The sequence below is a fragment of the Thamnophis elegans genome, chromosome 4, assembly GCF_009769535.1.
Source record: "Thamnophis elegans isolate rThaEle1 chromosome 4, rThaEle1.pri, whole genome shotgun sequence".
Taxonomy (NCBI): domain Eukaryota; kingdom Metazoa; phylum Chordata; class Lepidosauria; order Squamata; family Colubridae; genus Thamnophis; species Thamnophis elegans.
The window spans coordinates 115,542,299-115,566,099 of record NC_045544.1 but is presented as its reverse complement, the minus strand read 5'-3'; the positions used below and the strand labels follow the sequence as shown (position 1 = coordinate 115,566,099).

Here is a 23,801-nt window from a genome sequence, read left to right as displayed (position 1 = left end):
TTCAGCTTTTCATAACTACATAATACAATACAATAGCAGAGTTGGAAGGGACCTTGGAGGTCTTCTAGTCCAACCCCCTGCCTAGGCAGGAAACCCTATACCGTTTCAGACAAATGGCTATCCAACTTCTGAAACGGTATAGGGTTTCCTGCCTAGGCAGGGGGTTGGACTAGAAGACCTCCAAGGTCCCTTTCAACTCTGCTATTGTATTGTATTGTATTGTATAGTTATGAAAAGCCGAATGACAATACAGTCTTCTCTGGGTTCGACAAACGGGTCACGGTTATCCCCAGCCTCTGCCTGGACGAGGATACTACTATCCTTACTGCCTATTAAGAGTTTGCTTTTATTTTTAATTGGCTGGTTTCTGCAAGCTGTCCGGAGTATGTAAGTGTCTCATCTAAATAACACGCCCCTTAAAGGTAAATTTAGACGCGCGTGTTGCGTTTTCATTTGACGCATTTGAAGGATCCGAGAAAGGGGGTGGGGCGTCAAGGAGAGGCGGAGCAGACACCAGCCGGACTCACCTACAGGATGGCCGTGGGGCCGCGCTTTTCCTTTCAAGCCGCCGGGGGGCGCCCGATCGCGCGTTCCCGGCGCAGGGATTCGACTCCCTGAGCCGAGGGCGGTGCGCGACGGCACGAAAGAAAGCGGCGCCTCTTCTTCAGTACTTCCGGAACTCGGTCGGTTCCGTTCCCCCTTCCTCCCCCCGCAGCTTTTCTAGCGAGAGCGGAAGGCGAGAGCGGCCTGCCTTGACGTCGTCGGCTGGAGCCTTCGGAACAGACGGACACGAGGAGAAGGACGGTGGGGGCGCTGCCCAAACCGAGAGGTGAGAGGACTTGGCTCCAAGGCCTTGCCACGTCGCTTTCTTCCCGCGGAGAGACTCCTAGGGCCCGTTGTCCCTTCAAGCCCTCCCGCGGCCAAAGTGGCGGCCTAATCTCTGCTTTTCTCCCGCAGGATGGTGACGGACGTGCAGCTGGCCATCTTTGCCAATATGCTTGGAGTCTCGCTGTTTCTCCTGGTCGTCCTTTATCACTACGTGGCCGTCAACAACCCGAAGAAGCAGGAGTGAGCGAATGACTGGAGCGCCCCCTCCTGACCACCCCCGCCCCCAAAGGTAATTCGGCTTCCCTTCTTTTCTACCCCCCCCCCTTGCCTCCCATGGATCCAGAGGCAGTGATTATCTCACACCTACCCCTCCTTTTCTTTTGACAGAATGCAGAGCCATCAGCACATGAAGGCCCAGATGCTATAGCTGTACTTGGCTTTGTTGAAACCCTGGAGATAATAAATGATTAGAGAATACACTTCATTTTCTGTATCAGAGACTTGTTACGTTTGCATCACTTCCCATTCCAACCATCAGTCTCTCTTACACACACAACACACACACACTTCAAAAAGCAGTAGGTTTTCTTTTGTTTTACTGACAAACGAAATTTATTAATAGAAACATGTTATAAGACAAACTTGTTTCAAAAATAGTTTCCAACCCAGTAACCAATTATGTACAGTGGTGGAAGTAACATTGGAGGAAAGGTCTTGGCCACCGCTCTGGGCTGTAGTCAGACCAGGAGGAGCTGGTCATGTTATGGTTTCCACGTGTCATACATGCACCTACACAGCTTCTTGCAGTTAGCCTGGTTTGCTTCTTTTTTTGAAAGGCACCTCCTTCACAAAAAACACAAATTAGATGGATTTTCAGACGAGGATTGCTGGGAAACATTAAGCCTTCCCTTAAGCCTTCAATGTCTTGTGTAGCTGGCTACAAAAAAGGATGTGATGTGAGGCCCTTATTCCTGGCAAAGTCTCAAAGTCAGAACTACTGGCTGCTGTCTAAAAAGCAGCTTTGGTTTAAAAGAGGGGAGAGGAGAGGAAGGGGGTGATTGGATCTGGAACTCATCAAGTGCCAACAAGAGGGGTCTCGAGAGGTTTCTTCCACACCAAGGGATGAGTTGGAGTCAGCTGGCATGCTGTGGGGTGTGGCACTTGAGGAGCTAGAGCACATTGGCTGCAGCTGTTGTGCCCCCACTGGCAAGTCAGGCCTCAGTGCAGAAAGACAGGATCTTGCGGTAGGTGAGTTGGGGGGAATCTGGTCGCCCAGGGAGATGCTGCAACAGAGAGAGCTGGCTCAGAGGACTAATGATGTCAACTGCAGCTATGCTGCCCCAAAGTTTCAATAAGGAGGGTGGCTACTGCCTATACAACGGTAAAGGCGTTGCTTCTTCTTCTTCTGTCTACAAGACAAGGGTTCAAGGGGATGGCAGCGGCTGCAGGTAAGGGTTGCAGCAGCAGCTGGCTTTGCAGAGCTCCCTCCTCCCCATACCTCGTCCAGCAAAACTTTGGGAGGGCACATAAAAAGTGATTCTTCCCTCTGACTCGTTACTGGCATTTCCAGTTGAAATTCTGTAGGAAGAGAAACAAGGTTGTATCTGTTGCCACTATCTAGTATGGAAAATATGAGGGACTGTCCAAAAAGAGCAAATGGCAGCCTTGGTAACAGTACAGAATGCCCTGCAAGAACATACCTGGCAAGGAATTTTGTGCTGGTATCTCTGGGGCTGTGTATTTCCACACCTTGAGGGAAGAGTCTTCACTGCAGCTATGAAATCTGAGTAAGTGCTGGGTTTGTCCTACTGGTCTCCTGCGTATGGGAATCCGGCTCGGCCGAGGCATCAGTATATCTAGACTGCAAGGAAAATACTTGGTTGGAAGTTGTGCATCATAGTCAACCAGTAATAAAGAACCTTAGGAATCCTAAGAGAATGCTGGACAACCAACACTAAGAATATGAACAATTTCTAGAATGGTGTTAGCTTTCTTGCTTACAGATGACTAATACGAAACTCTTCCAAACCCAGTCCTTCCATGTTAGTAGGCACAAGAGGGAAAATCCTACAGATCTTTCCATCCGTCTATAAAACTACTATTTGTTACCTTTTAGCTGGTATTACCTAGTAGTTTCTGATAGTTTTTCATTGTTCAGCCGTCTTGAAAAGCTCTGCAAGGAGAAAGAGAAACCAATTGGGATATTAGGATTGCATGTAAAGCCTGTATGTCCATTGCTACCATAGTATTGGTACAGTGGATATTGATGATAAGAAATCACTGTGCTAGCGGGGTCCTACAATGTGTTATTAAAGTTTGGTAATGCCAGACAACTAACAGCCCAGTGATTGATCTCTAGTGTAAGGAAAGCCCTAAACAGACTAGCAGCCCAGGGAGATGGTATTTACCCATGAGAGTCAAGCTCTCTGCACCAATGTAATCACTGCCCTTTACCTGTAGCAACGCTAGGCCACAAGGTGGAGGCTTCAGCTTCTCAGGGACATGCTCAGTGCTAGCCTTGGCAGTTTTATGTAGGCTGGTGCAGCTGGGTCCTGCATGATCAATGAGAGAAAGGTAAATGAGGGAGATAATTCAAGCTGTAAGTATCAGATTCTGATACTTCTGTGGAGCAATGAGATCCATCATATTTAGCAGTGACAGAATGATATCCCTAACAGAAACTTGGAGGTTTGTTATATCAGGTCCCTCGGGATAATATTGGGTTCACTGTATTGTTTGGGGCAGAGATTTCAGTCAAGATCCAAAGGGACTGTGATTGAGTTTTCATAGAGACTTGCTGAAATCAGGACAGCTGCTCACTTCAGACACATTAATTTCAACACCATGGAACCACAAACTAAGTAAGATGTTATTTAATCTGGCATGCTATGTAATTTCTGTTTATATAAATCGTTGCCCAAAAAAATTGAGTAAATTGAATAAATTATCTTAAGTTGTGGGAAAGTATCATACAAACACAGCCAATATTACAAATAAAAATATATAAAAATTTTGGCTGGATACTGGGTTTCTCAGATGTTTAATCCTTCCTATTCAGGTGTTAATTTTGATGATTATATTCCTTTTATCTGCGAATAAAGTACTATTTTTAAAATGTGATGATAAATGCCTATACATAAGGAGTCAAAAAATTGGGAAAGATGTATCTTCCTTAGTGAATAGTAAAAAAAAAAGTCAATTTCTGGATGGAATCCTTAGAAAGATTGAAGATACAAGCAGATTTGAATAAATCTTATTTTCAGTCAAACCAGAATAAATGCAAAAGTTCAATATTGTATTTTAAAAAACAGGCTCATCAATGATTTGCTTGTTTCTTTTTCTCAAATTGCTGAGTCTCTGATATAGCTTATCACATCTCCATCACTGATTTGATCTAATTTGCTGGTTTGTCTATATATTACTGCCACTGAAGACTAAGCTGATGCAGATTTGGCTTAAAAAATATTTTTGCCTCCCTTCCAAGATTTTCAATTGTTTGAGCTTACATATATTACTCATTCTGAGTTGTGTTGTATAAGCAAAAGCCTATTTGAGAAAGCCAAGTATTTCTTCCAAATGACATACAGAGTAAGCTGAATAAATAAAACTGTCCTGGCAGCCTAGAGTGAACTTTTTAAAGTCATGCTGCTTTTACCCACCATTAAAATCACAGTGATGTTAGATTCCAGTTTAACTGCAATTACAAAAACCGTTTGAAAGCAGCATTCAGCAAACTCTGCTCAAAAATAACACGCTTCTCTATCTGAATTTTTTTCTTTGATCGAACAGCTTGAGTGGGTGGATGGGAAGATGAATAGGCCCCTATAAATGGACTGGTCTGCACTTCTACAACTTCAATGTCAAATATCTCTCTCATCACTAAATTATGTTTAGTGTCAGTAAACTTTTTTTCCCAACCAACCTTGCAAGAAAGAAAAAGGATAGCTAGAGATTAGTTCAAGGAAAGAAGAAACTCCCTGAATCTTCATGCTGTGGCCTACTGTGAGTTGAGTGGCTATACTTACACTTTAATTACTCGGGTAATATAGGTGCAACTGACATCTAGAAGGAACAGGTCAACAGTATGTGACCAGTTATATCACTTATATCTCTTCTGCTGGCATATTCCAATAGTCCATTTAATTTCTGTTGTAGAGGCACTCTTTGGCAAAGGGGGAGGGGCAGTGTTATACAAACCTGGTATGTTGATAGTAGTTGGAAGGGAGCAGGAGCCTAGGCTGGGAGTCAGCTGGAGATGAGACGTGTTTCTGGTGGAACAAGGGAGAGAGGGTGCCTGGATGCTGCTCACAGCAGCTCGTAGCAAAGTCTGGTGCTGATGGCGTCTCTTCTCCTGAACTCGAGGTTCTAAGTAGGATGAGGGACAAGCAAAATGCCAGCTCTGAAAGGTCTTGGTATTACCATCCCTTAGGTTCTACTTATTCCTTTACAGAAATTACCTATGCATCATCCTTCAGTGAAAGAAGCTTATCTACAGTAGCACAGGAAGATGAGAGAACTCTTGTTACCTTCTTTTCAACTAAGGCCAATTCCATTATTTCAGTGTGTATTGTACTACAGACCACCTGTCCTCAACCTTTGCGGAACCAAGAACCGGTTTCATGGAAGTCCATTTTTCCATAGACCAGTGGGGAGGCGTGGTCTTACGTGTAACTTAGATCTTGTGCATGTGCTGATGAAGCTTTGCTTGTTTACCCATTGCTTGCATGACCCAGTTCCTAACAGGTCTCTGACCAGTACTGACCCATAGCCCTGGGATTGGGGATCCCAACAAAAAGGAGAACTGTATTGCATACTTAGTGCTACTGCAAGCCATGAAAAATATAGCTGCAATGTGTGTATGTGCATGGGCACGTGCCCAGTCAAATGTGCAAGATTAGGACAGGCTGTCTTGATATTTTCAGGAGGAAGACAGAATAACCCAAGGTATTACTGGAAAGCTCAAGTTTCAGAAAAGCAGACATTTCATCCTTGCAAGGATGTCAATTTCTTTCTGCGCTCCGCCACATGCGGAGGAGATTGGTGCTTATATTGTATTGCAGGCTCTTGAGTCTGGGGAATCGGGGGGGGGGGGGAGATCCTCACCCTACATTACAAAGTCAGCAAGGTGTTGCTTGGGGAAGGGAGTCAGTTATAGAAGGTACAGATATGTACTGTTTGCTGAGACACAAAATGTAGGTTTATTCACTGACTCCTCCCTCCTTAAGACCTGTCAAATGTTGATATTTTTCTTTTGCAGCAGCAGCAAGTAAAGATGCCAAGAAAGTAGAATTGCTGAGTATTTGTCCTCTCTGTCTTAAGCTTTACCAACATAGAGTTTGACACAATGATACATTCACATAACATACTCAATACTGTTCACAAAGTAACCCATCCTCTGGGTTCACTTAATACACTAAACTACAAAATATCTATGGTTATATTGTTTGTCAATGTCAGGCAGAATAATGTTTATATCCTCAAATATTTGTTTTCACCCAAGAGAAAAGAGCATCATGAGTGTGGTATTTCATCCACTGACTGGGTCACCTTGGATTTTACCTGGTTTCATATTTAGGGGCTATTTGTAAACATCTAGTATGATACAGTTTGCAACCCCTCACTATATATATTACCGGTAGGGATTTAGAGCTGAAGAATTCAGACTCAGATTCTTGCTTTATGATTAAATACTCTTGATCACGGGTGTCAAACTCGTGGCGTGACGTTGCCATCACATGACACTTTGTGATGTCGTTTCCCCCCCCCCCCCCGTTTGACACCTCTGCTCTTGAGGAATGTTATCCCCCCTTAGCTTAATAAGTTGTACTGAGGATAAAATTCATTGGTACAGACACTACTCTAAAGTTTCTCACTAGTGTGAAATCAATCAATATAAAACAACAGCCCAAAGGGTAGGAACAGAGTATATCTCATGAGAGGTTGAAAAGAGGAGGCTCCATAACCTTTTTCAAAGTACCCAACATATTGCTAGAGAACACCATTTTCCTGCAGCTGTCTCATGAGGCAGTAGTTCACAACTTATCAAGTGATATCTCTGTCCAGTGCTATATGCAGGTATCACAGAGGCCATCTGAAGTTCGTGAAAGGTGAAAGGGGACTTGGATTGACACAGGGGAAACTTGTGTAAGATTCTTGTATGTGTTTATTTCAAAAATTGAGAAGAAATAACGTTCTTTTAAGGCTGCCTCTTTCCACAGCACGTCCATTCCCAGATCCATCTGAACGCTCCCAGCACCGATTCGTTAGGCAGCTTACCTCGCACAAGGGCCAGCACCCTTGAGGCACCTTTCCGAGGGCTCTGCCCCAACCCCCCCGAAGAGGCAGGGGTGTGAGAGGAGTTGAAGGTGAAGCTGGGTGAGGTCTTGACCTGAGGGGTAGCTTGTTGATTGACACTACCATTACTGAAGCTTCTGGCTCGGCAGAGAGAATTCTCTGAGCTGGAAGCAGAAATCCCACTGGAAGAAAATATAAAAGGAAAGAATCAGAGACAGAGCAGCTCTTTACCCAGTGCTCCTGGCAGGAGTTATTTTTTTTGCATCTGAGATACAAAGATTCTAAAGTAGCCCTTCTGAAACCTTTTGCATGCTGCTTAACCACAATGTCTTCGTTCCCATATACAACTGTAACTGTCAGTCTATTCGTCTCCTGCTCACCTCCTTTCTCTTCCCTTTCCTCGTGAAAGGACATTAAGCCTGGCTCTTTACCCAGGGACTAGGATAAGAGTTTAAGGAGAGTTGTTAGGGCACCCTGGGAGGTTGATATTTGGTTTTTATATATTCTTATGGTTTTATTATGAGCTGCCCAGAACTGTTTTAAAATGATCAGACATAAACCTCAAAAAAATTAGCATAAAATAAATTCGCTCAGCTCAACTCATCTCACAGGTTGTGGGGAAAATAGAAGGCAGAGGAATATTAAATATGTTCACCACCTTGCGGTGGTTTTTTTTTTAACAACTATGTAATCTCTTAATTCAGGGTAGAGTCACAGCAACTGAGTGGGGCCAAAAAAAGCTAAATCTAAAATAAAATAAATATACAGTGATAGCTAGTTTGATATGTAGTTATAGATACTAGAAACTGGGAGACTGGGTTCTAGTAGCACCTTAAGAACAAAGCCAGCTAGGCAACTGGAGTGGTCACTCAATCTCAGTCCTAGGAAGAAGGAGAGGGCAAACCACTTCAAAAAAGTATTGCCAATACAGTTCAGGGACTTGTCCAGGCTATCACCAGGAGTTAAAAGGAACCAGATACAAAACAAAATATAAAGCAACATTCCTGTCAACATAGAATAAATTTGCCATGTTTCTTAAATGTAGTTCCATTAATTTTATTGCTAAAAACTGAATTGTAGTGTTCTCACCAGTGCACGTATTAGAAGAAAATAATAGATCACATATAATCCTTTCCTAAAACAATAGAAAATAGTACTAGAACAAAGTACCATTTCTTTCTCCTTAAGCCCTTTTCTCTGAAATCTGAAGGGAACTGTTGTTAAGGTAGAGGAGGAGGCATTCTTCCAAACCGAATATAAATCAGTGAGGATTTTAGGATTATCATTTAACCTTCTCAGGTCCCCTTTTTAGAATATTAGCCTTCTATTCTCCTTCCAGCCATAAGGATCAGAATTGCAAGGTAGCAGGTGCAATTTCAAAAAAACACAAACACCTCTTCTCTCAATTATTTTAAAAAGAAAGCTTTTGTGACAAAATAATCTACAGGAAGATTGATTCTATTCTATTATTAGGACTAATTGAATGTAAGTCAAAGGAAGGGTATAATAACCCTCCAGAACGCAGGTATTCTATCCAGGCAGATATACTTTCTATGCAGCAAAGCTGCAAATAAAGAGACTGCGACAATCCAAGATTAAAGTCAGGGAAAGATTTGTGGAAAACAATCCTGAATTCCTAGAGACAGTCCTTTGTCTGTCCCAGTTGAATTTCCTATGAGCTTTACTTTTTTCATTGAACCTACATCCCCATCTGGTCACGTACTTGCCCCCCTTGGGTGGGGTTTTGGTGCCCTTCCTCTTGGAGTAGCCTGTCACTCCTCTCATGCTGCGCACATGTTTCAGCATCCAGGCACGCAGATTGCTAAGGCAACTGTGTTCAGAGAGGACAATCCGAGGCCAGGGGTTGCATTCTGCCATATCCAGTGCTGCGATTGCTAAAGCCCTTCCAACCTGTATATGGAGGATGGCAGTAGATTGTTAAAATTCAGGCCTTATTAGTGTTTTTTTTTAAATCTAGAGCAGGATTCAATAAACATAAACCAGAAAGACATCAACCTTAAACAATTGCTAAGTACACCTCTACAAATAAAGGGTGATTTAGTTTTATCAAAGGCCTCAAATATGGTAATCAGATGTGGTTCCTATACTTATGTCATGTTGATCAATGAGCTGAGAAGAGAAAACAATACTGAGGCATCCTGTCACTGGCATCAATTAACTTGAAGATAAGGCCAGCCAATTTCCAGCCTGGCAGGTTCTTTGAGTACCAATTTGTGTCCCAATTCCATGATTCCAAATTTCTTTCGTGTATGGCATGTTTGGTTTATATGTTTCAGAGAATACACATAAGCAAAAAGTTGGGAGAAAAACCCCAGAATATTGGGTGGAACACTTTAACAGGCATAGTGTCATCCCTGTGCTGTTCATTGTAAATCAGTTTTCCACTGTAAAGGCATGACATTGCTCCATTTTCCCAATTTTAAGGTAAAGGTAAGGGTTTCCCCTTTCCAGTCATGTCCAACTCTAGTGGGCAGTGCACACTTCTCAGCTGAGATAGCTAGTGTTGTCTTCAGACATTTCCACGACCATGTGGCCAGCATAACTATGTGCTGAGATGCACGGAATGCTGTTATTTTCCCACCAAAGTGGTTCTTATTTATTTATTTGCATCTGCATGCTTTTGAACTGCTAAGTGGGCAGGAGCTGGGGCAAATAATGGGTGCTCACTCTGTCACATGGTGCTCAGGTCTTAAACCTAGGCTGTCAGCTTTCCAGCTGACAAGATCAGTGTCTTTAACTGCTGAGCCATTGTTAAGCTTGCCTGATAATGGATAATCCCAAAGTAAATCACTTTACATTTCATAGCAGCAGAAAATCAAAATAAATCATTTACATTTTATAGCAGCATCTGAACAATGTTCCATCACCTGCCAGCATTCGAGGATACCTCACTATGAGTTTATGATGATCAATGCCTGCCAGATAAATGATTTTTCATGTGGCTCTACTTTTCAGTCTGTGATGTGCAGAAAGAACAGTATCTAAGCAGGCATTTAGTAAACTTACTCCTGAATCTGAAGAGCCAGAACAAGAAAGTCTAAAAACACACCCTCGGCACAGCTCCCTGAAATTCTGGGAAACTCCAGAATTTTTAGCCATGTAAGAATTTGCCACTTGGACAACTTTATAACCCCACAATCCAAAGGCTATGGATGCTTTCCTCTGAATTTATCATGGTATGAGGAGTTGTCTGTGTGTTTAGGGCTTGAGCAAGAGAGAGAGAGGACATCGCGCCCCCTTGCATATATACTAAATAAATAGTCTTGAAAGCTCTTTGCAAATACTTCTCCCTGGATAGGAGGATGTTTCCTAGTGTAGGAGTGTAGACTACTCTTCCGCATGTCTTGGAACATGGTGACTTAATCTAACACTGAACCTAGGATGGGGGAGGGGTGGCCTGAGATACCTGCTCAAACAGCTCCACAGTGTATTTGGATGGGAATGTTGGGAGAGGAGGAGGTGTTGCCCGCCCATTATCGTGACATGCTGCTGGAACAGTATTGACTGATCTTCCTGTGTTGTAATTACATTCCAGTGTGTAACTAGGAAACAGATGGAAAAGGTTACCAATGTTAATGCACATTATGAACTAATTCTTAGTTTTTAATATGATACATTCTGTACACCACCGATAGGTAAATTCTATGATGAAATGTTTTAATACACTGAATTCGTATTTTTTTCTCCCAAAAGATGTTGCCATAGAGACCTTTTCATCAATAACATTATCGGTAAAAAAATAGCTGGTGTTTTTATTATTCAACTATGCATTGGTAAAAAGATAGATTCAGGCACCAAATAATATTATGGTTTACTGTTAGACTCTTGACATCAGAAATGGAACATTCTGCTTGCTCTGATTAGGTAAAGCATCAATTTCTCTGCACAGAGCAATGGATTGAACTGGATGATCTTTGCAATCTCTTCCAATTCTGTGATTCCCCAAAGAAGCCAGCTTTCTTTTATTCTCTGCATTGCATCTTCCGTACACCTGGGATAGCATTCAAGCAACAGGAAGAAAAGGAGAAGACCTTTAAGGGTCCCCAGTGGTTGTTTTTCTTCAACTATTCTCTTTGCAGTGAATTTTAATCATTGCTGAAATCCAAACTATGATTTGGGCAGTTAATTATTAGTGGCTAATTCAGCTCAATCAGGGGCGTCAAACTTGTGGGCTGTAGGCTGGATGCATCATGCCCTGGCCACGCCCATCCCTGATTTAGTGAAGGGGGAAAAGTCACGATACATCACGTGACAACAATGTGATGACACGCTTGACACACCAGAGCTAGATTGAGTGTTCTCGTAGTTGTTGCTTAACCTTCTTTTTCTGTATTCCTTTTTTACCAGTAAGCTTCTTTTTTATAACTAAATATTTGGTTTCACTAACTTAAAAAAAAACACAGAAATTTTCTTTAACCTTTCTCATCTGCCAGATCATAATGCTATATAGCTACCAGTTGTATTTAGCACTGATTTGTTAAATTCTCTGTCTTCTGGATTTTTCAGAGTGGGACCAAAGAAAGAGGTCCTAGGTGGAAAAACTAAGAACACCCCAAATAGACAAATTAGAATATATCAGGAAAGTCAATCTAACTAGTAGCAACCTATTATATAACTCTCTTTTACAAGGAAACTTTTAAGGAGCCCAGCAGAGAATTCTGGCAGTTGAAGCCCACATATATTAAAGTTGCCAAGTCTGAAAACACTCTAACAACCAAAATGCTAATGAAAAGACTCTTGGCCTCGTTATTCCTAGCTGAAAAAGAGATATGTTGATAGCACCAAAAGGATCAGCATGAAATCATTCTAAACAATAACATATGCCTCTGCTCAAATATGGATTTCTGTCATATTTTGTTAGATAGAACTTATTTTTTATACAAAGGCAAGTGTTTATACAAATCCTAGCCTTTGCCTGAAGGCCAACTACTTAGCACTGGGAAATTCACTCCATGGTGCTAGGGTTACTACATATGCTGCCAGAATTCCCTAATGAGCTTCCTCTCAACAGTTACTTCACTTGTGGGAATTTCTTCTCTCTGGCTTCAATTTGATCTACCAGATTCTTAAGGTGACAGGAACTTTGTAGATATTGGAGGTTTGGAGATGGGAGAAAAGGAACAGACCTACAGAACCAATGGTTGTCATCATGAGGCAGTATCTCATTGAAGCACATACCTGTGAATGATGCCTGAGGCCTTGTAAATGGCCACACGCCCACTGCCCTCTTTTGATTGTCCATCCCGCTTGTCTTTAGCATACATATTCTTCTCTGAAAAGTTGCACCCCGTGAAATCAAAATGAGCAGAGTTCAAGGAGATGAGCTTAGGAAATAGCATATTTTCAACCTGTAAAACAATTAAGAGACTGGAGACTCAACACTCTTCCAGTTTTGCTTCTTGTCAGAGACACTGGCTGGGAAGCAACAATCTAGCAAAGAAACTGAAGACAGAGATTCACCCTACTAGAGAAAGCAATTCATGGTGATTAGGTTTAACAATTGAACAGAACAAACACAGTACATGAAATGCTCAGAAGACTGTGTGCCAGGGTCAAACAACATCATCAGCATGGAAGTTAGAAAACAGAACCAACACACATAGGAACTTGACATCATTTTTGGTCTGAAAGGCACCTGAAGAAAGTATTTAGCACTTCAGTCAGAGAATCTCAGCTGAGTCTTCTGTAACCCTCCAAACCCAGTCCTACAAACAAGTTAACTAGAGGAAAAAGCAGGAGAGGCATACATTAAAACATCCCTTTTGTCCCTGAAGCCACTTCATCTCTATCTTTAATGTCCTTAAGTAAGTCTAAACTCATCTTGGAGGAGCCAAATATGGGACTATTTTATCTGCCTTTAATCCCTTCTGCCCTGCCTTTGAGATTATATGAGCCCAATATTGCCTGTGTGCATAACAGTGCATTGCTAAAGAGGCCAAATAGGTCTCACCTGACAGTTCTCATCAGAAATGTTGTTCCCATACATGAAACAGCCACGCTTAGAGGCATGTCCATGCAGATCAACATAGTACGCCAGACCACTCTGTTGAGGTGGGATGGTTTCTGGAGCTGGTGGTGGAGGATGCTCAACTTCATTCTCACAATGTTCAGGTAACAGTTCTTTTGAAAGGATCCAGACATCAGAGTCATTGCTTCCTGGTACCTCTGAAGCCTCAAGGTTCTGAGGTGAGGTGATGCAGGAATCTCTAGAACAGTTGTGAAAGTTGTTTGTTTTCTCCAGCTCAGTAAGAGGGATGTCTTCGCTATGGGATTTGCGGGTACAACGCTGATTGGCTGTTTTTGTGTTGAGCAGAGGGACACAGGTGCGCCAATCAGGAGAACCAGGCTGCATCCGGCTGTGAACATGGTGATAGAGCATAACAGCCTTGGCCCCATAGACAGCAGGATGCAGCTCTGCATCAGGGTTCAAATACTGACGATTCAGATTAACTCCACGAGCGTCTGTCCTGTGGGAAGCAGAATAAAACATGATGAATGGGACTGGGCAAAGATGTCTATTGTGGATCTTGAACACAGCTACAATGTAGGTATGTATGTATTTCATGCTTTTATTATTTTTACAAATAACTCAAGGTGGTGAATAAATTAAGACAGTCTTCCACTTGTGAAGGAAGAGAAATTGCAACTATTGTCTGCGCATAATGTGCAGCTAATATTTCCAGGTCTCACATTATTTACAGACTGTTCACTTAAATGTTTATCCTAGAGATCCAAGCAGCTTGTCCTTTCCACATATGAAGCTAGGAGGCAATTATAATGTATCTATGAATCGGAACAGACATTGCTGACCATCAAACTATCCTAGTCAAAGTTTCTGCTCATTAGCTCAGTGGCTAGGCAGTATCACAGGCTCAGAGATTTGGACTGGACTGGCTGTTGTTTTGAGAGCAGAGCAGATATTGCTTGATAAACTCAATGATCTCATGTGAACACTTCAAGTCTTCGATCTTAATCTACTACAATTCTCTTATAACTGGAGGAGGGCAAAGAGGAAAAACAAGGATCTACTCTCCTTCCACACCTATTGGCCTTAGCCTGTTGCTCTTTCTCAACCCCCAAGCAATAATAATCTGCTGTAGAAGCTAAATGTGGAAAGATTACAATCAATCACAAGGAACCAGAGCTTCTTCCTGTCCAACACCCATCTTCCAAAGCCTAAATTTCTGCAGGATATTTACCGATAGTGTCCTCGCATCACTCCATCTGGATTTAGCATAGGGATGAGCTTAAAGACAAACATACGACGCAGCATTTGGGCCCGAGGATCCTCCTCTCTCAGTATGAATTCCAAAAATCCATTGAACACAAAGCTAGAGGGTGTTTCCCCAGGATGTACTCTGCTGCTCAGAAAAAATACCTACCACAGGATGAAGGGGTCAAGAAGAGGAAAAATGTGAAAGTATTAGTGATTTTTCAAAATTGGAAGTGTTTTAGCTTTTCTTAAAGACTACAAGCCATGCAAATCTTTTTGTTTCCCACCTGTTTATGACATCATAATTATTATACCAGTATACAGTACTGCTTTAGTGTTAAGTGTCACAGCACAGAAATTAAAAGAGAACGCCTACCAGTATCTTCAGGCTCACCCTAAGATACAAATAGAAAAGAGGAAGAGAAAAGTAAAAGGAAATAGTTTGAATCCTAAAGTTATTGGGAAAATCATTTGCGCAGGATGAAGTTTTCAAAAACAGGCATTACTAAAAACAAATAGAAACTCACAAACCGCCAGAAGAACAAAGAATGTGAAAGAAAAACAGGAGAGAGAAAAATACATAAGCAATTACTAAGAAGATTTTTTTCAGTTAAATAAGGAAGAGGCAATTAGAACAGAAAAAAGCAATGTGAAATATGAAAAAAATCAAGAGGGGAAATCAGATGAAAAAATAGAGGAAGAGCAACAAGAAGAGAAAGCAAATTAAGGGGGAGGGTTGTCTTGATTGATGCAGACAAAGCAATGCCTTGGTATTGTCAGAAGACACTTGATGGTTTATCCCCCATTGAAATGAGGGATGGGCAGTCACAACTGCCTTCCTAGCTCATCCACAGCAATTGTAGACCTATGGTTCTTTCTGAATAACCTATTACATTACAACCACTTCAGCAGCCTCTACAGCAGCATTTTCTACATCTCACATGCATCGACTAACTTACTCTCTTTCCCACAAAACAGTGTGGTCGGGGTGTGTTTTTGTCCGGGAATAACTTCTCCAGTCGAGCCTCCCGCGTCTCCTGCATGCCATGGCATGATGTGATGGTGAGCAAATCCACACGAAGCTTATCCAGGGAATAGCACAACAATTCCCGATGATAATAGATGGCATCCAGATAGCTGGAGATTAACAGAATAGGCAGGCCATTTCAGTGTAGTGTGGTTTCTAATTTACTCCAAGAGCACCACCCTTTAGTTCTGTCCAAGGATCCTCATACTGACTTCTGCCTCCTCCCACCAAAAAACTTCACACAAGCCCCCCACCCCGCAATAATCTTCTTTTAAGGGTTTTACTTTGGAAGAGAGAGGAAGGAACATCTAGAGAATTTTCTCTATTGCCAATTTTCATTTCTCATCTTTGTCCATTTTTCTATTGGACTTTGATCCAAAAATCATTCCAACACTCAAGCAGGACTATTTTAGCTATCTGGGCCAACTTGTTAACCTTTGCAATAAAGACCCATTCCCACAGTTTTCTATTGGGTGTTCTGAAAACTCATATGAAGCTGAAGGCCAGGGGGAACTTTCCGGTAGCCTCAGCCTTTCGATGGGCCCTCATTTTGAGATAAGCTTATTTCTAGAAGAGATGAGAGAGGGAAAAACTGACCATTTAGATCTTGAAAAATTATCCCAAAGCATATTAAATTATTTCACAAAGGCTGCCCGATGAAAAATCTTGCCCATCAGCTACCTCCCACTTGAGATCACCTAGGCCTGGCAAGGGAATCAAAGCAGTCACTTACGGTGTACCCCTGGGTGGGGCCGCCTCCTTTTTCCCTTTTCCACGTCCTCTAGAGTACTTTCTTGTTCTGTGGGTGGTGGGGCGCGGCTTCCCCTCAGCTTTTCTAGAGTCTGCGCCTGCCCTCCGACTAATTGTGCCATAATGTTGGACACTAGTTTAGATGGGCAAAGAAGGGTCTAGCTAAGTTTTTCTTTTCCACTTCTCCAGACCATTCCCCCAGCCAAGTCCTCTTCATTAATTCAATCTTATCATCCCAGCTTCTTTGAATAAACAAGCCCAGTTGTTTCCAAAGAGACAGAGAAATAAGAAAAATCAAGTAAAAAGGCAAGAATTTTATCAAAATGTGTTGGAAAGAATAAGGTGAGGAATTTCTTTCCATTTAGATATTTCATTTTCTTTATTCCCTTTCCTAGAGAACCAGTGTAGGATCACAGAGATTTTTAATTGGACTCTGAAAGAGCTATTTTTGCTTTTTTATCATTGCCATAGCTGCAAGTACACTCAACATTAGGAGACAATAATGATTGAGGAAGAATAATTAACCAGTAAGAACACAATCTCTTCAGGCTCCAGAAGAATTCCTGATTGTCATGTATTTATTTTAAAACATTTATTCCTATTCTTTATGTAATATTATCCACATTATCCTACAGAAAATGAAGCAGTAAAAATATAATGAAACTATTTTAGGTAACAGGTGATTCAGGGGAAATGATCACAGTAGAAAATAATGCAGATAAAAAACATAGACAAGTAAAACTCCTCTCCAGCAAAAAGTTTTGAAATGAATATGTTTTAATGCCAAGAGAGAGAGAAGGGGCCAAATAGATCTCTTTGGGAAAAAATTGTAAAACATATCTGGCAATCATTCTTTAGTACAAAGACGGGAGCCAACTCAATGAATAGAAGGAAACCCATTCTGTCCGATAAGAAAGAGGGTATTCTAAGAAGGGGCTTCTTCTACCAAGAAAATGGTTTTGCATGAATATTCTGTGGCTGGGCTCTCACAACACATTTAATTTGATCACTAGATTAACCCATTTTGGGGATTTGTAGGATAAACCAAAACACTAAACTAAATGGAGTACAATAGCAATAAACAAATGAAAATGAAATAAGTTTAGCATGTACAAATGCAACCACTAGCTTTTTAAATGATCCGATTGGAGGTGTTGTTCTTTGTACACAGCTAATAATTACAGATGAATCTGATCTGCCATACCTTTTCTGTAATAAAGCTTCATTTCGGACTAGAACCTGTATTGTATTTAATTTGAATTGAATTAAATACTTTATTGGCCAAGCATGATTAGACACACAAGGAAGTTGTCTCTAGTACTGATGCACTTAGTGTACTTACAAGGCAACAGAGAAAATAATAACAATAACAATAATAAAAGGGGGAAGTAAAGAAGATAATAAAAAGAATAAATAATAACACTACTGCCACACTCTATGTAGAGAGGAGAAGGCCCTACTTCTATAACAGGCTTTTATAATAATAGACTAGGACTTTTAATACTGATGATCCAAGCCATGAGATGCATTCTAGAGTTAAAAAGTTCTTAAATGGTGATTCGGGGGGCAGGACTGTAAGTCACTGATACAGCAGAAGTTTTGCATAAAGAAAATGACACATTAAAGCCTTAGCAACTCCAATAGGACTGGAAAATTGGTCTGAAATCATTTGGAACATTCCCACTCGCTGTAACGAACACCAAATTGGAGACACCTTTGGTTAGATACAAGAGAGGCATTTTTTGATATTCATATGAGCAGAAAAACAGTTAACAAATAATTACTAGATTAACTAGAAGCATATACACAAAAACACTTTCCAGGTGGCTCTTGATTGCTTTTTTTGAGAGCTGAATGAGAGTAAGGATATTCCAAACCAAGTGACCCTGTGGTTACATGTATTATAAGGTGATGTCCATTTCTGATATTTTGCATTAATTATTTTTTTTTGGCATCCCTGCGTATCTGAGTTTAGGTTCTGGGTTTAAAGAGAATTACTGTAATATGAGTTATTTTGTGCTAATGGACAGGAAATAGGAAAAAGCTTAGCATTCGGTATCTAGTTGTTTATTCAATTTACATATAAGCTGCCTTCACACACACGATCTAAGAGATATGAGTGATTGATGTAATACTGAAAAACAACTCTGGTCTCTCTTGCTTGAACAGAGGATCCATTTTTATGCATACTAGTAACCCACAACAGTAAACAATGAGGTGGAAAAGTTTGCTCAACCATCCCCAAACCTAAGCTTGGTGATCAAGCTCTAGCACTATCACAGAGGAAGGCTTGAATATCACCAAGACCCAGTCCGAACAGAACAATGTTACCCACTCTGTTCCCAATTGGTCCCTTCCTCCTTATTGTTTACACAGGTAACTCCAGGTAAACAATTGTTTGTATATATGCTTAATATACAAAGTATTTCTCCTAGTTGACTCTATAAGATATAAGACTTGCTAGGAGGAGAATGGTACTGTATCAAAACTAGAAATACCTGCTAGGAGAGAGATGTCTGCACTCTGCAAAGTGGGCATCCAGCTGTGTCAGCATGTCCTGGCATTCTGTGTATGAGTAGGGATAGCAGAAGGCAAAGTATGTGGTGGCTCCTCGACAATCCAGGAATCGGTGCACAAAAGACAGGACAAACTGAGTCTCCGCCATCTGCATGAGTTAAAATGCCCAAGAATGATCTCCAGTATAAGTTGAAGCATTACAGACAACTTAGGACACAAATAAACATAACGTTCTTCCCAGCCTGTTGCAATTCTGGTTTGCAGAAGATCCTTAGTTTTTTAGAATTACCTGGATCAGATGTTCAGCTCTACCAAATATATCAATGCCTTTATCATCTTTACTATCACAACACAACTCACCTGTTGTGATATGTTAGGCAAATAAGCCTAAAATATTGCTTGCACCATGATGTTAAAATAAGAATGTAGAAAGACCGTGATATGTAGGCTAAGTTATTTATTCTTTTGGGCAGTCTAAGCACACAAATGAAGGCAAATATACATGTCCCAGCATAATGTTGCAAGATCCAATCTGAGTTGGTCACTGGGACCAGAGATTTAGTATTTCGAGCTTTCGGACTCATGCTGGAGCCCATCCTCAGGGAACTTCTCTCTCACCAGAATGTGTGCTTTGGGCTATTCTATGCATAGTATTCATGTAGTGCCTGATTATGTGTGGCTTCTAAAGTAACGATCAGAATAGGCTTCTAAAGTAAAGTATCTGAGATAATAGGTTCAATTCTGCTATTGCTGGCTACACACAACTAGGTATCACATAAATACTATGCATGGAAAGCCCAAAGCACACGTTCTGGTGAGGGAAAAGTTCTCTGAGGATGAGGTCCAGCATGAGTCTGAAAACTTGGAAGACTAAATCTCTGGTCCTAGTGACTGACCCAGATTGGATCCTGTAGCGTAATCACACATGCATTTTCTTATACTGTTAGGCAGTAAGAAGAATCATATATGCATGCATCTATGACTCAGCCAAACAGCCTGAAATTAAACCAAGCTGATATTGGATCCTGGAGATGGAAGGGGAGAGAATAAATTAGTGTATTCCAACTTTTGAAACATGGAAGAAACAGTCCAATAGAAACACAAAGCAGATAATATCAGGATCTCTTAATCAATACTCAAGACTCCCTTTCTGATGATTAGATACTGCCTTTGCCATTCCTCTTTTATGAAGCCCGAAGATGGTTGTGGTTCAAATAAATTCACTTTTCCACCCACTCCCACATTTAAGAAAGTCAGGTTCATGTCATATGTTGTTTTTGGAGGCCATCTGGATATAATAGCACATTTAAGCCCAACCTCAGCATAACTTTCCTCAAAATACATGTTATGCAGATACCTCATAGGCAGGTCGCTCACGAATGCGTTCCCAACGGGGTTTGACAGGTACTGTCTTGACTAAAGGTGTCATTCCCTGGGAATAAAGTTTGGTCTGCTTATTCATGTTCACAATATGAATCTTGATCAACTTGCCAGGCATTCCTCCCCTCACACTAAAGTAAAACCAGGATCTGGGGAAGAAAGGGGAAAGACAAAGAAGAGTTAGATAACAGCCACCCGTCATTTACACTTCAGATCTCAGAAATTGCATTTCTGCACAGAAAGACCAGGCACACTTGGAATTAGGAACTGTCCTTTTCACAGTTGACCTCCATTCCTTTTCTGTTTAAAGAATTCATATGCTTTTCCTGTCTACCAACCTACACTTTCCCTTTCTCTGGTATTTTAAATTGTGACACCATTGGAGTAAGATTTTGTTATACTGTATGTATATATGTATAATACATATATGCATATGTACATACATGTGTCTTTGTACATAAGTATATGTATCAATATATAAATCAAATTAAAAGTGAAAACGTCTGGTCTCTGTTCAGAATAGACTTCTAAAGTAATGATATCAGATGATAGGTACCTGCTATTACTAAATGGAAAAGGATAAAAAAGGTTAGAATAGCTTCCTTGACAATTGTATTCATACAATCAGTGGATAAAAAAGAAAAATGGATGTTGTTTTAATGGTGCTTTTACCTGTTCCCATTCTCATATTCTGTCTCACCACAATCTGGCTTGGTCCACACATTGAATTCATAGTCTGCAGTTGGGAGGGAGTTGCCAAACACCACTGAGGCAGAAGAAGTATTGATGCTGCCACTGCCATTCAAGCTGTTGTCACCATCACCTTCCTGGTGTTCCACCTTCTCAACATGAGCCAAATTGCCAGAGTCAAATTTGGAGCTGAACAATAGGCTACCACACCGTATTTCCATCGTAATCTCGATGACCAGAGTGGTTTCATCCTCCTACAATAGTTGTCTGAAGTACTTCCTAAAGAACAAAATGAATGGCCATATTTTTACCTAAAATTCCTCTTTACCTTTACCTATCATATCATACTAATAAGAACACATACACAAAAACTCTTCAGTCAATACCGATTTAGCCCTAATTTATTACAACAAACTACTGGATCACAAAACCTATATTTTGAACTTCCTATAAGAATATCATTCAAATTTCTTGAATGGAAACATTTAACATTTTCTCATTCAATCCAGACTACCAACATCATTTTTGCCAAACCCCGTACTGAAAGTTAGCCCCAATCCTGCCTTCAGAAAAGTTGTTGGATTTCAGCAGCTTGAATATAATCGAAATGACTGCAGTCATTTATCAAAGAAGATATTCTACTTGAGACATAGCTGTCCACAACAACAGGAATCAGATTGATACAAGTTATACTACTTGATTTAACAGGCGACTGTTACAGTGCTAGCTTTAAATTCAAAATTATTTGTGAATAACTCTGGTTATTCTTATTGGCTTTGATCTGGAGAATTCAGGAAATACCTGAATTATAACAACTCTAGAAATACCATGCCTAGATTGATATTTGGAACATTTGGCAACACAAACCTATCAAACTGAAATAAATACATTTTGAAAAGTTTGCAATATTTGCCGGGGTGGTGGTGGTGTTACTTTAGGGAAAAAAGCAAATAAGGGGAATGTGGTATTTAAGAAAATGTTCTTAAGATATTTTTCTCACTCTTTCACAGAGAGCCAGTAGAAGGTAGTGATGAAAGTGTTGGATGGGCACTTGGGTGAACACTAGTTGAGTTTGAGACAATCACAATTTCTGAACCCAATCTCACAAGGTTACCTTAAGCTTTCAAATGAAATGCAGGTATAAAACTAATAAATACATACACAACATTAAAAGTACAAGAATTGCTGACCCAGTACCCCAGCCAGGCTGTGTCACACATGCCGAGGTATGTTTAACTTGGTTCCAACACAACATAGTATTCAATACATTATCCTGTAATTTTGAATAATATCAAGGCTCAGTTCACTCCTTGCATCAAGCCATTATGCAATTGGTTAATTGTGTGAACCAGGCACAATATTACTGTAGATACTGTTGACTGGGAGATATGAGAGGCTGCTATTGGGGACACGCCATTCCTGAAGGATGTTTCTATAATAGGAAACTACATAACGGATATAATAGAGTAAAAACAACAAAGTCTGAACATGTTTTTAGTCAGAGTGGGAGGAGACAGATTAATCCGTAGGGCTATTACTATCTTTTGCCTAATGGCTCAGTGGATACCTGAGCGTCACGCCCCCTCCATTTCCTTCCCGTTCGTAGGGGCCGCCTGTCACATGGAGTCAGAAATCAGTCAGGTAGACGCAGAAGAACCATTATTTTACTCTCCCCTTTATTCTTTCAACCCCCTTTCCGGAACCGAAGCTTCGATGGCGAGGCAATGAAGGGAAGGTCCATAAACTCCTATTTTTTAATTGTATATCTTGGACACACACAGGTGAGAACAAGAGGGTAAAACGGATGCAGTTATCATCCCAGCGCGGCCCACTCGCCTCCCTTTTCCCCTCAAATCCACCAACCTGCTCCCGTCGCCGCCGCCAGAGGCACCGGGCCAGGCCAGCCCTCCCTTCGGCCGGTTGCCCAGGCAACAACAACGCTTTTTATCATAGGCTATGTTTCTTTAGCTGGAACAATCCAGCTCCCTATTGGTCCGCTGTACCTCTCCATAGCAACACGATGCACCATTGGCTGGCCGCGTCCACTTCCATGGTGACATGGTTGCTATGGTAGCCGACGGGGCGGGAGCGCCGCCAATTAACTCGTTTTCGTCGTAAAGTTGGTGAGTCGAAGCCATTGGCCAAACCACGGGTGGGCGTGGCTACGGTTACTTCGCCTTACTTCTATCTGGTTTGTGAGGCGCTTTCAAGGAAGGGCCGAATAGAGGGGTTGCTGGGGACGGGGTCGGAGGAAGATTTCCGCTACTCCCAATGACCGCGGTGTGCAGAGTGAGAGATGATGCCAATGAAGTAAAAAATATTTCAGCGGCCGGGGCGACAGCGGCAGTCGAAAGCCCGCGAAAAGCGTCCCCGTCGCAGCCTCAACAAAGCCGTTCGGTTGTTCCCCTCAGCGGCTCAGTTTTCAGGAACGCAACGGAGCGTCTTCCGCTCCACTCGGAGAGTCCTAAAAGCACGTGGCAGAGCGAGGTTTTGCCTTCAGCAGAAACAGGCCCCGAGTGATTTACCTCCTGGATCGCACAAGGAAGATGTCAAGGACCTAAAATGTAAAAGTTCCCTCAGGCTGCAGTCGTCCTCCTCTTTGCCTTCTGAAATGTGGCTCGTTCGTGGAATCCCTCCCACTCGGTGCGGTGGATGTGCCGTAGAGTTGATTTTTCCATAACCCTCCCATCCTCGTCCTCGAAAAGCGTTGTCCCTTTGGGATTCAAGCTGTAGTAAAAAGCTGTAGTAAAAAATATTTACACCATTAATAAGCGGGAAAACGTTGGCTCAAAACGGCAGACAATAAATTGAGGCAATTTATTTTTGATAGAGGCTTCCCTTTAAATAGCATCAAAATTGGAAGTGGAGGATGCGGGCATCGATCCCGCTACCTCTCGCATGCTAAGCGAGCGCTCTACCATTTGAGCTAATCCCCCTGTTGTGAATCCTCTTTTCTCTTAGTAAGAAACTATAACCATGAAACTGCTCCATTGAAAGATATATATATATATATATATATACACTATTATATATATATAATATTATATTATAATATAATTTTATAATATAATATAATTTTAT

The 23,801-nt window shown here is 41.3% G+C and overlaps 2 protein-coding genes and 1 non-coding gene across 7 annotated transcripts; 1 reads left to right on the top strand and 2 right to left on the bottom strand.

Moving 5' to 3' along the window:
• Positions 1 to 631: 631 nt before the first annotated feature.
• Positions 632 to 1,312, top strand: OST4 (oligosaccharyltransferase complex subunit 4, non-catalytic). Its single transcript, XM_032215516.1, has 3 exons — positions 632 to 829; positions 958 to 1,117; positions 1,216 to 1,312. The coding sequence occupies exon 2, from the start codon at positions 959 to 961 to the stop codon at positions 1,070 to 1,072; it is 114 nt and encodes a 37-aa protein (XP_032071407.1). The 5' UTR covers positions 632 to 829; position 958; the 3' UTR covers positions 1,073 to 1,117; positions 1,216 to 1,312.
• A 392-nt stretch (positions 1,313 to 1,704) lies between these two features.
• On the bottom strand, positions 1,705 to 22,650 carry AGBL5 (ATP/GTP binding protein like 5). Of its 5 annotated transcripts, none has more exons than XM_032215512.1 (18): positions 22,584 to 22,650; positions 20,703 to 20,999; positions 20,008 to 20,179; positions 18,632 to 18,798; positions 16,117 to 16,266; positions 15,316 to 15,493; positions 14,343 to 14,521; positions 13,094 to 13,610; positions 12,322 to 12,491; positions 10,550 to 10,685; positions 8,846 to 9,033; positions 7,105 to 7,304; positions 5,026 to 5,193; positions 3,283 to 3,380; positions 2,955 to 3,001; positions 2,529 to 2,689; positions 2,327 to 2,406; positions 1,705 to 2,111 (listed from the first exon to the last, which is right to left on the bottom strand). In XM_032215512.1, exons 2-18 carry the CDS (start codon positions 20,939 to 20,941, stop codon positions 2,040 to 2,042), a joined length of 2,922 nt encoding a protein of 973 aa, XP_032071403.1. In that variant the 5' UTR covers positions 20,942 to 20,999; positions 22,584 to 22,650; the 3' UTR covers positions 1,705 to 2,039. The 5 variants fall into 5 exon arrangements, with proteins under 5 accessions (XP_032071403.1, XP_032071402.1, XP_032071401.1 ...); XM_032215511.1 differs by adding an exon at positions 22,288 to 22,486 and having other exon boundaries at positions 1,705 to 2,406; positions 22,584 to 22,637; XM_032215510.1 differs by having other exon boundaries at positions 1,705 to 2,406.
• A 933-nt stretch (positions 22,651 to 23,583) lies between these two features.
• Positions 23,584 to 23,656, bottom strand: TRNAA-AGC. The gene has a single exon. It is a non-coding gene; the product is annotated as a tRNA-Ala (tRNA).
• Between the last annotated feature and the right edge of the window lie 145 nt (positions 23,657 to 23,801).